This window comes from Maylandia zebra, linkage group LG11 (assembly GCF_041146795.1).
Source record: "Maylandia zebra isolate NMK-2024a linkage group LG11, Mzebra_GT3a, whole genome shotgun sequence".
Classification (NCBI taxonomy): Eukaryota; Metazoa; Chordata; class Actinopteri; order Cichliformes; family Cichlidae; genus Maylandia; species Maylandia zebra.
In genome coordinates this window covers 13107898-13124047 of record NC_135177.1, presented here as the reverse complement: position 1 = coordinate 13124047, position 16150 = coordinate 13107898, and the positions used below count along the sequence as shown (strand labels likewise).

Sequence of the window (16150 nt, the reverse complement as noted above, 5' to 3'; positions counted from 1 at the left end):
TATGGCCTTAAAAACTTACTTTAAAAAAAAAAAAAAAAAAGAAAATACTGGGAGCCCATCTTTCTGTAGCTGAAGCTACTCTGGCAAAATATACTTGAATTTATTAAAGTGCGTTATTAAATTTGTGTGCATTTTTGAATAATCCATAACCCAATTTGGTCAGTTTAAACAAGTAAACGAATATGAGATATGAAATGTAGGATAGTCACATCTGGGTGTACCCATTCAAGCCATTTTATGCAAAAATAAATAAAGAAACATTTTAAAGCTAAACTGTTTATTGGTGGAGTGATTATTTTTGCTCAACAGCAGCATCTACTGCATTTTGCATCAGGCATGACAGTATTTCCTCCTCATTCATTTAGCAAAGAAGTCTCCATTAATGTGGGGTTGCACATGAAAATATATGAAATTCTGATTTAAATGTACTTTACAACATTACAGTATGTACACAAATCTTAAGTGCAAGATAAAGCAATGTTTGAGAAGAAAACATTAATTATACATGACAAATACAACCAAGTTCAAAAGGATGGTATCTGAATCAAGATGAGTCTAAATCAAAAACGACAGAGGAGACACTGACAGATGGAAATTTAGCCAGATGCCTTTAAATAGACTGAACAAATTCTCAATCACAGCTGTTTTTTAAGGGGGTCAACTGTTCACTTCAGGTTGGCGACAAAATCCTCGCCCTTCTTGATAGAGGCCTTCAGCTCACCGATGGCGTCAGCAACCAGCTTCTCCTCAAAGGCGGACAACTTGCCGAGGCCAAGGTTCTTCTCGATGCCGTTCTTCCCCAGAAGGATAGGTGTGGAGAAGTACTTGCACTCTGTCTCCTCAGACCTGACAAAGGAACACTCCACCACTCCCTCTTTTCCATTCATGGCGTCCAGGACGGAGAAGGTGAAGCGGGCGCCAGCATAGGCCATCGAGAGGGTTGCAGATCCAGCTCCAGCCTTGGCCTTGACCACCTCTGTGCCGGCCTCCTGGATCCTTTCAGTCAGGGCGGAGAGCTGGTCAGCAGGGAACTCCACTTTAGGCGTGCACTGGGAAATGAGAGGAATGATGGTCTTCCCAGCATGGCCTCCAATCACCGGCACATTAACACGAGCAGGATCCAGGCCCTTGAGCTCTGCAACAAAGGTGTTAGCTCTTACAATGTCCAAGGTTGTGACACCAAACACTTTGTTTGGGTTGTACACTCCATGCTTTTTCATGATCTCTGATGTAATCGGGATGGTGGAGTTGACGGGATTGGAGATAATGCAGATCAGAGCCTCAGGGCAAGTGCGGGCGCAGGCATCGGTCAAGGTGGCCACAATGCTGGCGTTGGTGTTGAAAAGGTCATCGCGGGTCATGCCTGGTTTTCTGGGCACGCCGGCTGGAATTACCACAACGTCGCAACCCTGCAGCGCAGCGCCGAGCTGGTCGGGGCCTATGTGGCCGGTCACCTTGGCCCTCGTCTCGATGTGGCTGAGGTCTGCAGCCACTCCGGGTGTATGAGCGATATCATACAGGGAGAGGTGGCTCACCAGGGGGCTATTCTTGAGTAGCAGCGATAGCGGCTGGCCTATGCCGCCCGAAGCCCCGAGCACCGCCACCTTGGCGTTGTTCTGTGACGAGGTGGCCAAGCCCCGCACGAGGCTAACGGTAGGTCTCACAGCACGGGAAAACATCTTCTTGAATGTTGATTCAGCTACTGAAATGAGTGAAAATTGAAACGCCTTCGGAGCCCCTCTCTTCCGTGACACCAACGTCCTCTAGCCACGAGCAAACCGGAAGACTACCGAGTTGTCATGCGTCGAAGATAATGGTCGCGCGATTTTACGTCTGATTTGCGTCAGTTCGTACGGCTGCGTCGTCGTCTTTGTCTCAGCTTCTTTTTCGTAGGAAAACAAAGCCAGTGAACAGCAGAAGTGGGCAAATTAGAATTGGACATTAGTACCATCAAAAGAATTGTAACGAAAACCAGCTCAACACAGCGGTACGGTACGTGTACGGTCGTTGCGGTGTTTGTGTCGTGAGAAAAACACGTCTTCTGACTCTTTATGTCGCCCCTGCTAAAATAAGCTAGCGCCATCAAATGAACGCCGTCTATTTGCTGGAGTCACAATGCTGCCGTCAGATTAGCCAGGGCTAGCTAACTACAACAGGTTTCATTGTTATGGAAGCTTTGTCAGTCGAGAAAAGCCTCTGTGTCGTTATTGTTCGACTCGTTTTACAAGTAAAACGGTACTGTTTGACCAGCTGCTGGGTAATCAGCCAGACAAGTTTTTATATATACTATTAATAGTTATTGTGAGTATTATAACCATCACATCGTTAGCCGTTAAATTTAATTAAATAATGTGCTTGTCACTAGCCCTGCTTTAACGATAGAAGGTTTAAGTCACAAAGCACAGTTCACTGATTGTTGTGAGGTAACTGAGCAGCCTTTTGTATCACACACAGTAACCTCTTAGGTTTCACTTATAACTAGTGAATTAATCCCAACCTGTAAGTAATCGGTTTTAACGCCAGAGCTGAAGGGTTTGATTGGGAGGAAATGTATGCATATAAGAAATGGCTTGTTATTGTACCGAACAGTTGTATGTATTTTAAGATGAAACACATTTTCACTCACTTCTCTTTTCGTTTTGACAGTGGCAAGTTTCAAGGTCGAACAGCTCTCCTGATGATACATCAGCACTAAGCTCATTCCAGTAAGTCCAAAATGGATAGTGTATTTGAATTTTGTGATGGTACCAGTGTGCCTTTAGACAACATTAAAAGCTGGTTTTATTTAGCCTTTTATTTGTTTGCTAATTTGTGACAGTAACATTGTGTTAAGTGAAGTCATGACAGCAATAAAAATAAAAGAAAAATCAGCTGCATAGTGTCCATTTCATTGAAAGATATATTCATTTACCTAGGCATGATAGCCACAGAATAATATCTCCAGTAATATTAATAATTTCACACAATATACATCTGTATTGAAATTAACACTACTAATAAACAAATGGGTAGAACACATTCATTGTAACATTTTCCTTTATGATATTTCTTGTGGGTTTTTTTTCAGTACTTCCTCATGATGGCTAGTTGTGGAGAGGTAGACCACTCTGTTAGCTCACTCCCATCCAGCAAGAAAGGCAGCAACAGTGGTGGTGGAAGTGGGAACAGTGCAGAATCATCGTGCTCTGGCTCCAGCAACTCATCCCCAGCTCTATCAGTTCCTGAGTGTGCCATCTGTCTGCAGAGCTGCGTCCACCCAGTCCAACTGCCATGCCATCACGTCTTCTGTTTCCTGTGTGTAAAGGGAGCATCTTGGCAGAGCAAACGATGTGCTCTCTGTAGACAAGAAGTACCTGATGACTTCCTGGAAAGGCCTACACTTCTCTCTCCAGAGGAGCTGAAAGCATCAGCAGGAGGTCGAGGTGGGGCAGCGAGTGATCACGCTTGGTATTATGAGGGGCGTAATGGTTGGTGGCAGTATGATGAGCGAACCAGCCGTGAGCTGGAGGACGCTTTCTCCAAGGGTAAGAAGACAGCCGAAATGCTCATTGCTGGTTTTTTGTATGTAGCTGACCTGGAGAACATGGTGCAGTATAGGCGTAATGAGCACGGTCGCAGACGTAAGATGAAAAGAGACGTTTTAGACATTCCCAAGAAGGGGGTGGCAGGACTGCGATTGGACACTGAGGGTGTTAGTGGGGCCGTGGGGGCTACAAGTAGAGAGAACTCTGCTGATGGGGCTGATACCACACTAACAAATATACAGCAACAGGTTACAGGTATCTCTTCTACTGTATCAGCCCCTTCAGCTCCTGCCAGACCTCCCACTTCCCTCGGTGGTCAGCCAGGCCCCAGTACTAGCCCCCCTCTGGAGGATGCTCTCTCCCAGCTGCAAATCAGCCCCAGGCCCACACCTTCTCATGAGCGGTCTGAGGCTGGGGAAGGAGAGGAAGATGAGGAGGAGGAGGCCTCACCTTCCAGGTCCTCTGACCCTCACACCTCTGTAGATGAGTCTGGCTCTGGAGATTGGAGTGATGATGAGGATGAGGAGGATGAAGAAGAGAACGGGGGAGATGGAGAGCGTGTGGAGCCGCGGGAGAGTAGGCCAAGGAGACAAAGACTGAATCCAGAGAACAGAGCCCCTCCTCATTCAGAGTCTGCCTCCCCGTCTCCCTCATCCAGTAGCAGTGGAAGGTCCAGAATGCCTGATGGCCAGTGTACAGTGACTGAGGTGTGAAGCGATCATTAATATATTATCACCAAATGGCTGTGTTCCTCATTAATTTGTTCCTCGCTTTATGCTGTCGTTCACTTGGTCACAGATCAAATGGGGGTGGAATACTTTCTGCAGGAGAAATGATGCACTACACATCCAGTAATAAACAGAACCACGTTTTCCTCTATTTGTATGCCCCATTCTGGGAGCACAATGATCTGGAGGTATCTGCGTGATTCTAACAGTCTCATCACAAAAATACAGAGTCAGCAGAAGTTTGTTTTCATGTTCTGGAACTGAGTGTTCTCATTCTGAGAGAGAGAAGGTACAGCTTGGTAAACAGATGAATACACAGCGTTTTCTGTTCAGCACATCATTTGAGGGAGGTGCAACAGAGTTGGCTGTAATCAGTCTGTGCACTACTGGCTGCAGGTGTATAAAGTTTGCTTTTTTCAAATTGCAGGCAAGTGGAAGTTAAAAGTGACTTCGGCCAAACCTACCTACCTGTTTACATTTATTAGCTAACACCCAGAGGGGGGGCAGAGTGTTAGCCCCAGTCAGATTTGTGACTTCCAGTGAAAGAAGGCATAATGGGATTTTGGAACTCAGCCATTATGAACGGCTGCATTCTGGTCATCTGCACTTAACTCTCTCAGCTAACATAGCACGCAGAAATGAGCTCATTAGAGCTCAAGTCATCTGCCTACTTGTGCAGAGAATTTAACCCTTAATACCTTATTCCTAGCCTCCACCTTACTTCAACAGTCTCCTTCACATTTAACTAATTATGAAGCATTTTCTTAAAGTTTTAATTTAACTGAACTTTTTCGAAGTGTCTTTCATTTCAGAGCTAATTGTGGTTTGAAAAGAAAGAATATAGTTTGTTCATGATGAAGAACGGAAACATTTTCAACACGATGCTCTTAAACTGTATGGGATTGTAAATTTGACACTTAATGATTAGCAACCTAGAATATCTGGAAACCTGAGGTTATCTGGCTATATGCCAAGATTTTGTGTTTGATTTCGCCTGCAGTTTTATGACAACTAAGATGTTTTAATGAATGTGTAAAACTTTTCCCAGCTTTGAAGAATTGGCATTTTACTGTGGAGTAGCAGCATTGTGCCTTTAAAGCTGCTGATGCCTCTGAAGCTTCCATGTTAGTGTCCCAGATTAAAGTATTCTCAATAAATGTGTATTCTAATCTGTGCGTGTTTGAAGAGAGAGTTACTTAAACACTACTGGTTGGCAGGATGTGGAGAATTGATGTTTTCAGTTTGAGTAAATGTTTTAATTTTGTGTTTGTGCATTTCTTATGGTTGTAAACCCTCTTATATATTATGTCTGGGGGAGTAAGAGAACAAATCTATACCATTGCTATTGGTCATCCTGCAGAAGTTTCAAGTTGCATTGGTTTTCTATTTCTTACATGCCTCAGTCATCGGCTCAGTTTTAAACTTTCCATTTGGAAGAATAAATCATTGTGTAACCTTTTTTTTTTTGCTTAGTAACCTTTTTGTTTGTTTTATGGTTCGTAATTTAAGAATAAAGTGTCATTTCAACATCCAGAAGTTATTTCGCTCTGTTTGGAGACTGTATTTTGTTGTTTTGGCGTCTCTGTGACAGTGCATAGTCTGGGAAAATATTTCCATCCTGATTTTAAAAGTAGCGCAATCAATTGGGACACTTTACGTAACATTTCATCCACCTTTTCTCTACACCAAGTATTTGGCTTCCCTTCACTCACATCCGTGGTGTTTGGTATTCTGACCACAGCAGACAGTAACACTCCAGCTGGTTGTCTTGCCAGGAAACATGACCTTTGGAAGGGGAACAGGGGATACAAGCTCAGCAAGCTCCAGGGACCTGTCTTTTTCCATTGCAGTCCTTGAACATTTGTACTTTTTACAGAGCCTTATTTGCTCTGCGGGTTACTGAAAAATGAACAACACACTGAGGGGGGGGGGGTACAACTTATGATATTTACTATGATTGGCTGAAATGCTTAATTGGCCCAGCGCTTCAGAATTTTGAATGTTCCTAATGCAGAAGATGAGAGCTACTGCGCAAAGCAGCGATACCCACTCGGAAAACATTCCTACAGCCAAGGTTTTCCTAATAGGCCACAGCGACATGGACACTGAGGAAATCTGAAGAATCAGCTGATATAAACTACAAGTAAGATATAAACTACTGCAGTGTTTCTCTGTCCTACAGAAAGATGAGTCTTTCTCATGCTGATTATACCTCATTGTCTTGACTGCTTCAGTGTTAATCAGCCTGGAGTGATCTAATCATTTCCATAATTGCATAGTCAGAGGAGCTGGAGGATACAGACTGTTTATCTGCTGAATTGGCACTGAAAGGGTTTAGAAAACTAAATCCCTAACACAACAGGATCATACAGCATGTTCACTGTTACTATCAAGGACACCAGTGTAAACAAATCACAATAATTTCAGTCTCCACAGTGGGAATGATACATTTCTTATGACTTGACAGTGCACCACAGATGCTGTATTTTTAGCAAAGGGGCAGATGCATAATCCAGATTTGTATTTATTTACTTTACCTGGAAGTTCTGTATACAACATTAAAAAAGGAAGCTTCAGTGGGTGTTTTTGCTTCTTAACATCTAAACTTGTAGGCATAAAGTCAAAGAGATGCAACAAGAATCACAACCACAGCACTGTGCAATGACTCATCTCTCACTATCACTGCACTTGAACAGATGCACCTAGTAAAAGTACTCAATCAAAACAAATATATAACTTTAGTCCCCTAAAATTAGTTTCCACAAAAGTCATTTGTGTTTGGACTTGCTCGCCAGGGCCTCCAGGTTAGCCGGAGCGCCCCACACCGTCCCAAATATGTCCTTCTCAGTCCTCAGAGCTTCAGACAAAGGAAGCTCTCTGCCTGACAGCACCACCTTCTTCACAGCTTGGATCACTGGGGCAGGTCCCTTTGTGTAGCGACTGAGCCAGTTTTCAGCCTGCTGCAGGAGAGGGGCAGCACCTTCTGTTTTCTGATGGCCTTCCAGGACTCCATCCACCAGTCCAATGTTTACGCCAAGCTCGGGATCCACTTTTACAGCCCCGCCAAGCAACTTCAGTGCGTTCTGGCTTCCAACCAAGTGGACAAGTCGGCCAGCACCGCCCCAGCCTGGGACCAGACCCATGTGTTTATGGACAAACTGGATCACGCTGCCTGCCTCCATTAATCTGCGAGAAAGGAATAACATACGCATGCTAGATTATTAGCTTTTGGATAAAATGCTGTTATGTAACGGAAACTTCTCAGGAGCGTTACCTGAAATCGCAGGCAGTCGTGAGTTCTGCACCGCCTCCCAATGCTCTCCCTTCCACCAGAGCAACAGAGATCAGGGGGAGCCTACACTAAGAAAATGCTCCTGTAAGCATACTGTGGTGCACATTATATAAAAACTAAACTAAGACCCCTTTAAGCGCATAAAGGTAACGGTTGTAGTTTGCAAAAAAGCACTAGAGAGGAAAACTAGAGTCCTTACCTGAGCAGCCTCGTAAGAGCATTCTGCATGAACATACACATCTTCATCCCATCCTATGAGACAAGAAAAGCATCATTTAGGCATCTTCAGTAAGAGGAATCCAGACAGTCACACCAAGATAGACATGAATGCAGTAAAGAATTTGTCCCCTTTGTTACCTGTTGGTTAGATATTGCTCGGACAGCGTTAAGGTCAGACCCAGAGCAGAACGTTTCAGCCGCACCCTGAACTATGAGGCCTTTGCCCTCTGGCCAGTTCTCCAGCTGGCTCACCCTTTCCTCCAGATCTATCATCATACTGCCTGCCAGCAGGGCAAAAAATAATCAAGGCAATAAACCAAAGTGCAATTTCACTTACAAATATTTATGGGAGGCTAATTTTTATCTGTCAGTCTGCGTCAAATGTAAAGTAACCTTACCAGAGAAAGCATTCATGCGAGATGGGTTGTTGATGGTCAGCACCGCAATGCCAGAGTCCTGTTTCAGCAGATCAATGGAGCCTCCATGAAAGGCCTGAAGCTTCTCTTTGATCTCATCCTGGTTGAAGCCGTGGATGCTGGAGTAAACACAGCTACTCCTCTGTCTCTGCAGCAGCCTTGGAGAAACACTCATGGATGAATAAATGCCTTTTTGTCTTTAAACTCCATTCTTATTTATATGTGCGTTAAAGTTAAATGACATGTTAGTCATGTTAAATGTACAAACCAATGGCATCAGAGTCATTCAAGGGTCTACACATGAAAGATCTCAGACTTTCTAATAATTTTAAACACAGTTACAGAATGTCTGCATACTATCAGTGCTTTTTAAATCACATCCTATTAAGTGTAAGGTGCAAGGCTAGTGTAAGTTTACCTACCTAAGAGCCTATTTCTTTAAAAGTCTACTTTTTAAAAAGATACTTCCAAGTACAAAAGCACAGAGCAGGCAGTAATATCCATTCATTAGCTATACTCTTATATCAAATCTTAATGAAAATATGGAAGGGTTTTAAGAAAGCGGTTATGCAGGACACACACTGCATAACACATGTGATCCATGGCCCAAATCTTTATTGACCATTTATTAGGACTTTAGCTGATAAGGTTTTATTAAATTGTACTGATATGACCAGAGAGTACTGCAGGTTAAATGAGCTTAATGATACTGATTGTTAAGATATCAATAACAGTCATTTAAAGAAAGCTTTTACAAAGCAGCCAAATAGATTCTTGTTGCTCAAAGGTCAAACTGCATGCTTACACTCACAAACAGAGGAAGAAGGAATGGTTTAAAAAAAACAAAAAACAACTACAACCTCTGTTTAAATCAGCATGGGGGATGTATGTTACTAAGTGATGCAAATAAATGGTAAATATATAATCCAGTTTAGCTGAAATTGTGATGTTAGGATCAACATGAATTTCATCATTTTTAATACGTGAACAAGTAAAATGGATTTAACTTGGCATGGTTGACATTCTTTATTTGCTGTTGCCATTATAGCGATGAGCAATGATGTCTAGTCTCCATCACCTGGCCCAGGTTCTGCAGTGACTGCTGCACCTCGGGACCTGTTGCCTCAGCGCACAGAGGACCATCCTGCTGCTGCATGATGGCAGAGAAACACAGAGAGAAAATATTTGCATTTAGCTAGATTCAGTGAAATTGCCTCAGACTTGTGGCCAAACAATACGACACACCGTTAGGTACAATACTGATGGTATCATGATAAAATGATACTAGGATACTTTGCAAGATGATAATAAGCAACACATCACATTATCTGTGTGAGTGAAAGTGAATAAAAAGAGCCCTAAAGATTCACATAACAGGAGTTATATATTTATTCACCTTATTATGGCATCAATGCATATTATCAGTATTTAATATAATAATAAGCTTGATTTAATGATATGCTTTAATAATGTGTCTTCTTCACTTGCGGCTGGTTAACTGTAGTTCACTTTAATGCCACCATGAAGGATCATGAAGTAGAGACCTCTGTTAATTAAACTGGATAGAGTGCCATATTTTATTATCAATACCTTGCCTCTCCCCTAACTTAGACAGATCACTTTATATAGAATCATAGTGGGAATATGTAATGGACACTTCAGACTTTGAGCTTTCAGTTAATGCATTTCACAAATGTTTTTCATAAACTGAAAATAGGTAAATGTGTATGTGTATAAATTGCTGTAATTCTTAAACAGTTTATTCAAAATATTTGCAAAAGTCTTTGAATTAAAGCTAAAAATCTGCTTTTTAATAACATGTTGATTGCTTGATTTAAAACCCACTGTGTTTGTGTACAGAGACAAACCCACATAAACTGTCTTTCCACAACATATTGTGAAACAGGAACATTAAAATGTATTGTAGCATTTTTTTTTTTTTAGCATTAAGATGAAATGGGCAAAAACAACCGGAGCTTTTGACATCTGTAACATGTCTGTAGTATTAACCAGCCCGGCATACAGTACATGTAGGAAAACATCTTTGAAACTACTGCAGTACGATACAAGAGTATCAACACAAAGAGTTAGTAAACAATTTATCAATAAAATTCCCAGACGAAGAATCAAACTTTGAAATCATTTTATACGGTTCTGTTTAGAGGTGAAGCATTTCACAGCTGGCAAATGAAATACACTGGGTTAGCAGTCCTTTTCTAGCTTTAATAACGAATGAAATATGTTCCGTAAAATTCGTTTATAAAATTTTACCATGTCGCTATTTCCATTATAAAACACTTAACACGAAACCAACCTTGCTTTATGACAGTCCGGTGGTGTCACTTTGAAATCTGCCCCCCTAGAAACTAGAACTCAGGAAACAAATACGATAGCCAGCGTGTGACTGTAGGTGTTTAAGTCCTCCACCAGGGGGCGGAGTAATACTCATGTTCCTTTCCTGCACTTTTGTTCATTTTTAAATAAAATAAATATATAAACAGATTTTATATTTTTTTAAAGAAACAATATATATATATATAATGCTGGTGCATAGACTGAACAATATTTAAAAAAAATTATAATTTATTGTTGAACTATAATGTTATCCATCATAGGCCTATGGACTCCACAAAGAGACCTGCTCTTTATCACATGTCTGTAAACACTGCACACTGAGACTCTGGCTTTTGCAGACATGCCCTTATTCAGTAGCACTGACACCAGCCCTTCAAAAAGCACCCAGGACTCATATTTCCATGTCGGCACAGGCATTTGGCATTCATAATAACATGACCTATGTAAAGTTGTCACTATTGTACAGTGGGTTTTCATGGTAAAACCCTATTATAACCGGTGATGATTTATAGTATAAAACATCTTTACTTGACACCAGTGAGCAGGTCATGGCAGTGGATTCTTTCTAATCTAGCACTATGTCAACATTTTGTCAAACAACCAAAACTGTATACACAAAGTAGGCATTGCAAAACATATGAAATAGGTGGCTGGAATAAGATCAAGATGAGGGTTAAGATTCCGCTCAGTTTCTCCTGAGCAGCAATACTATAATGGCAAAGGGGTCGATTTATTCGCATATATTTACATATTTATTTGGTTTTGAATGTATTTTGGTTCCCAGTGAATTTATGATATGTGCTTTGTCTAAGGAACTATTTGCTTCACAAAAAACATAAAACCTTTGTGAGCGATAGACAAAAATGTGTCTGAGATCACAGTACTGTCCAAGGATTACCTTTAAATACATCTTTAAGACAATTCATTACATTTTTTTCACAGCAACAGTCACAGCAACAATGAAAAAACTGAGGTTTGCAAAGATTTGCCCAGTCTTATCATCATTTGAAGGAGAAAGGAGAGAAGGTTGAGTAAGAGTTAGAAATCATGGGCTTGCAGAGAGTGAATAATCATAAATAAATAAGAATGAGAGGATAATTTACTGTAAATAGCAAGAGTTGGTGAAGGAAAAGGTGGAAAATATGTGCCAAAAACAGAAGGAGGCTGAGACACTTCCTGCCCCGTGGTCTGGCATGTGGTTAGTGGACACATAAATCCTTCCCTTCAATCCACACATCCTCTACCGCTATTCACAGCCCATAGCATCTCTGTGGAAAGAGCAGAGGAACCAAAAATACCCCCCTCATTTCGTTCGGATTGCTGAGGATTCCTTTTCACTTGACACAAAACGGTTATCTGAGAAGAACTTGTCAAAATATTGTTGCGTTCACATGCCTAGAACCACAGCTGATCAGATAGCAGTGGCCTTATTTAAAACTGTCATCGCATACTGTTTTACAGGACCGTTCAAAGGAAAATATTTTGCACATACAAGCGGCAGCTGTCTGGATCAAAGTGTAATTTCCCCTAAATGGTTTATTGTAGCCAGACACAGTCATAGTGCAAACGTAAAAAGGTCATCAACAAGGATACACTGCACTGTAACCAAGGCAGCAATAGAGTCAACTCTGTTTAAAAGTCCACCCCTCTCCAGTCTATTTAAAAGTGGGGAAGGAATTCAAATGTTGGTGGGACTCTTCCCAGGAAGGCATTCCAGACACGTTGACTCCCTTTCTTGCTCTGCATAGTGCATTAAGCTTGGTCAGCTAACCTGCAACCTGTCCATAAATATCACTGTGTGAAGTGCAGAACCTAAAGGACATCGTGGCTTTGTGCAGTTTGCATATGCATTGGTCTCTCTGTAGTGTGTGATAAACAAGCAGCCTGGTGTGGTATCTTCCATCTTTCAAACTGTGCTCATCTACTTTCAGTCACTGTCTGTTCAGCCCTTTTAGCCTGTGTTATTATCCATCTGGATATCAGTGATGCAGCCACGGACTGATAATGGAAGGCTGTCTGAAATTACAGCCTCACTAATGGGAGAAAGGCAGGGATGCATTTCTCACATCTGCCTATATGCATGCACAAATGCTGTTGCATGCCCTGTATGTCTGTGTGTGTTTCAGTGTGTGGCCGTGTGTTTACTGTATGTGGCCTTCAAACTGATGCATCAGTGTACTGATCAATATGCAGCTGTCTGGGGCTCCACAGGAAGTCGGGGAATGTGCCGCAGTCAGCATGGCTCTATACCAACACATCAAGATAAGGAAACACACACACAGGCACACATTCACACACACATACACACTCAGAGGACATTACATTGATTTAAGTACAATTCCTGGAAATCTGACCGACAATATCCTTAAAATATGTGTTTGTTTTTTGTCCACATATAGAGCACAATCCCCTTTAATAGGGGGTCCAATAGGGTGAGCAACATCTCAGCTACACTCAGAGATGAGATAAGAGCCTGTAAGGGTCTATTTCAGAGCACAAAGAATGGCAGGTTTGCAGGTGCCAGAGGTTCTCTGGGGCCCAGAGGTTTCCTGTGAGGAGTGCTTAGAGGTCTGTGGGGGTGGACGGCAAGGTGCCAGGAGACTCTGGTAAGGCTGTGGATACACTTCAGTGGAGGCAGCAACAGGGACGTGACCATTCAAGATGCAACTGAAACACTGGCAGACAAAAAGACACCTATTGTAATGTGTACCATGCACTTGAAACAACACATTATGAACCAATTTTTATGCAGACTACATTCTTTACAACTCACAAATTTCTCAATTAAGAAATACTGAGTTATTTTTTTCGGACATGCTTAATGTTCACAGTGTTCAATATGTGGCTGAAGTGCAGGCTTTCATCTTTATTTCAATGAGTTTTACAAAAATCTTTGGACAAATTTTGGACAAACAACCTTTTTACTACTTGGATGAAAAAACTTTGCAGGCAAGGTGTGCCTGACGTCTAGAACAAATGCTGCATTTTCTCGCTCGAGTTGCTCTGCTAGTTCTTTACTGCAGCCACCTTCAGTTTCTGCTTGTTTGTGGTGCGTCTGTCTGCATTCAGTTTTGTATTTAATAATGGAAAAGCATGTGCTGTTGATATCAAATTGACTTGGCCACTGAAGAATATCCAATTTCTTTGCCTTGAGAAAACCTTGGGTTGCTTTAAAGTATGCTTTGATTTTCCATTTACTAACTGAAGCTCTATCTGATTTTTGCAGCATTGGGCTGAATCTGAGCCGAGCGTATTACCATGTACACTTCACAATTCATCTTGCTACTTCTATCAGCAGTCAGAAGTAGTTTAACCTAGCTGTCTTATTTAACTGCAGTGGGTTTTCTGGGAGATAAGCACGCTGGTTTTAGGGTGGATTACTCTACAATTAATCGTTTTACATGATGTAATTGATTTATATTTGTACTATAAGAAACAACTGTATTTTTCTTTTAAATAGATAAAAGCAAGCTTTGGATTTAGTGGAAAGAAGTCTATTATGGTTTAAGTTAAGTGGGTCATTTGTTGATAGATACTTATTTGGTTTCTTCTTTTGATGATGTGTATTGAATGATCATGTGCCTTGTTTATTTGTGTGTATATTTTCTCTTTTACCAGAGAAGGGGGTTCAATGAGAATGGTACGGAAGAGGATTAGGACCACCAGAAAAAAGAGCGGGCTTTTTTTTTTTCTTTTCCAGAATTCTGAGATTAAAGTCAGAATTCAGACTTTTTTTTCCCTCAGAATTCTGACTTTAATCTCAGAATTCTGACTGTTTTTTCTCAGAATTCTTTTTTCTCAAAATTCTGACTTTAATCTCAGAATTCTAACTTTAATCTCAGAACTGTAATCTCAGAATTCTGAGAGTAAAGTCACAATTCTGAGATTAAAGTCAGAATTCTGTGATTAAAGTCAGAATTCTGAGGGAAAAAAGTCAGAATTCTGACTTTAATCTCAGAATTCTGATTTTTTTTTTTTCAGAATCCTGAGATTAAAGTCAGAATTCTGAGAGTAAGGTCAGAATTCCAACTTTTTTTCTCAGAATTCTGACTTTAATCACAGAATTCTCATTTTTTTTCTCAGAATTCTTTTTTTTTTTTAATTCTGACTTTAATCTCAAAATTCTGACTTTAACCTCAGAACTGTAATATCAGAATTTTGAGGAAAAAGTCAGAATTCTGACTTTTTTCTCAGAATTCTGACTTTACTCTCAGAACCGTAATCTCAGAATTCTGAGATTAAAGTCAGAATTCTGAGAAAAAAAAATCAGAATTCTTTTTTCTCAGAATTCTGACTTTAAGGTCAGAACCGTAATCTCAGAATTCTGACTTTAATCACAGAATTCTGAGAAAAGAAAAGTCAGAATTCTAAGGGGGCAAAAAGAATTCTGAGAAAAAAATCTGAATTCTGTGATCAAAGTCGGAATTCTGATATTAAAGTCAGAATTCTGAGAAAAAGAATTGTGAGGAAAAAAATCTGAATTCTGTGATTAAAGTCAGAATTCTGAGAAAAAAGTTTACTCTCAGAATTCTGACTTTCATCAATCATTAATAAACGCTTGTGACCTGGTTCCACTGGCTGCTATACCCATACAGAATAATGTTGCCTCCAGCAGGCTAAGTCTAATTGAGTGAAATCACTGGTTTGCACCTTGTTGTCAACAATTTGCAAGGGGATGTCTCTTTCTTGCAGACTTTGGCAGTGATGCACCTGCCTCCTCAAGACTTGGTTAGATGCTGTAAAGTTGTTTTTCTTATCCACTGAAATAATACTTTCTTTATGCACTTAAGTATTCTTCTTTGGTCTTCCAGGCCTCTTGCTGAGCTGGTCATTGCATTCCTTCTTTTTAACGATGCACCAAATTGAGTTTCTGCTATCTCTCTCATAGGTTTATTTGGCGTTTTCAGCCTAATTATAAACCTCTCACTCGCAGGTAGATCTCTTTAGATCTCATATTTAAAATTAAGTTAAAAGGTATAAACTACACTCATGTGACTTAACCTCAGATATTATGTCTACTTCATTTGTCAGTAAAAAAAAAAAACAAGGAAGCAGGCCTCACCTGGCCGTGAAACTGCTGGTCAGTATTAAAATTCTGATATTTATCTTTCTGATCTTTCACTAATGACATTACAAATAAAGGCTTGCTAAAGACAATTTTCCATTAACTATTACAAGAATAACCAGTAGTCTCTTATAGCTCATGTGTCAACACTTGGTGACGGTAATTTTAAGTGTTACCATTCTTTGCCTCCTTGATGAAATACAGATTGTTCTCTAAATTCTTTCCCTCAGTGTTATTTTAATCAGCAACAGGATAAAGAGCACTGGTTATATAATGGTTTTAGCATCTGGAAACCTCCAGATCTGACTACAGGATAGCACAAGTGTGCACTCTTGCCCAACCTTGACATAGTAAAACAGGTCAGACAGCCAATATGGTCCTAGACTGGGCAGGTCAGAAGAGAATGACAATATTTATATTTATATCAGCCCCTGGTAGGATTTCTGGCACCACAACATTGTCGCACCTGTTATTTCAGTCAGCCTAGAGTGCAAGGTTTCAGGGTGTGTGAGTGTGTGTGAAGTTGCATAACTAATGCATTCACCAAACAG

The 16150-nt window shown here is 40.8% G+C and overlaps 3 protein-coding genes across 5 annotated transcripts; 1 reads left to right on the top strand and 2 right to left on the bottom strand.

The window, feature by feature from the left end:
• Positions 1-260: 260 nt before the first annotated feature.
• mdh2 (malate dehydrogenase 2, NAD (mitochondrial)) lies at positions 261-1810 on the bottom strand. Its single transcript, XM_004568093.6, has one exon. It carries the CDS (start codon positions 1677-1679, stop codon positions 666-668), a length of 1014 nt encoding a protein of 337 aa, XP_004568150.1. The 5' UTR covers positions 1680-1810; the 3' UTR covers positions 261-665.
• Positions 1811-1836: 26 nt separating this feature from the next.
• Positions 1837-5792, top strand: LOC101482972 (E3 ubiquitin-protein ligase rnf146). Of its 2 annotated transcripts, none has more exons than XM_004568091.6 (3): positions 1837-1987; positions 2647-2705; positions 3068-5792. In XM_004568091.6, exon 3 carries the CDS (start codon positions 3077-3079, stop codon positions 4235-4237), a length of 1161 nt encoding a protein of 386 aa, XP_004568148.3. In that variant the 5' UTR covers positions 1837-1987; positions 2647-2705; positions 3068-3076; the 3' UTR covers positions 4238-5792. The 2 variants fall into 2 exon arrangements, with proteins under 2 accessions (XP_004568148.3, XP_004568147.3); XM_004568090.6 differs by having other exon boundaries at positions 1837-1992.
• Positions 5793-6760: 968 nt separating this feature from the next.
• echdc1 (enoyl CoA hydratase domain containing 1) lies at positions 6761-10601 on the bottom strand. 2 transcript variants are annotated; one of them, XM_004568089.4, is made up of 7 exons: positions 10494-10601; positions 9258-9329; positions 8162-8337; positions 7902-8044; positions 7744-7796; positions 7527-7607; positions 6761-7438 (listed from the first exon to the last, which is right to left on the bottom strand). In XM_004568089.4, the coding sequence occupies exons 2-7, from the start codon at positions 9320-9322 to the stop codon at positions 7021-7023; spliced, it is 936 nt and encodes a 311-aa protein (XP_004568146.3). In that variant the 5' UTR covers positions 9323-9329; positions 10494-10601; the 3' UTR covers positions 6761-7020. The 2 variants fall into 2 exon arrangements, with proteins under 2 accessions (XP_004568146.3, XP_076745914.1); XM_076889799.1 differs by having other exon boundaries at positions 9187-9329; positions 10494-10530.
• Positions 10602-16150: the final 5549 nt, after the last annotated feature.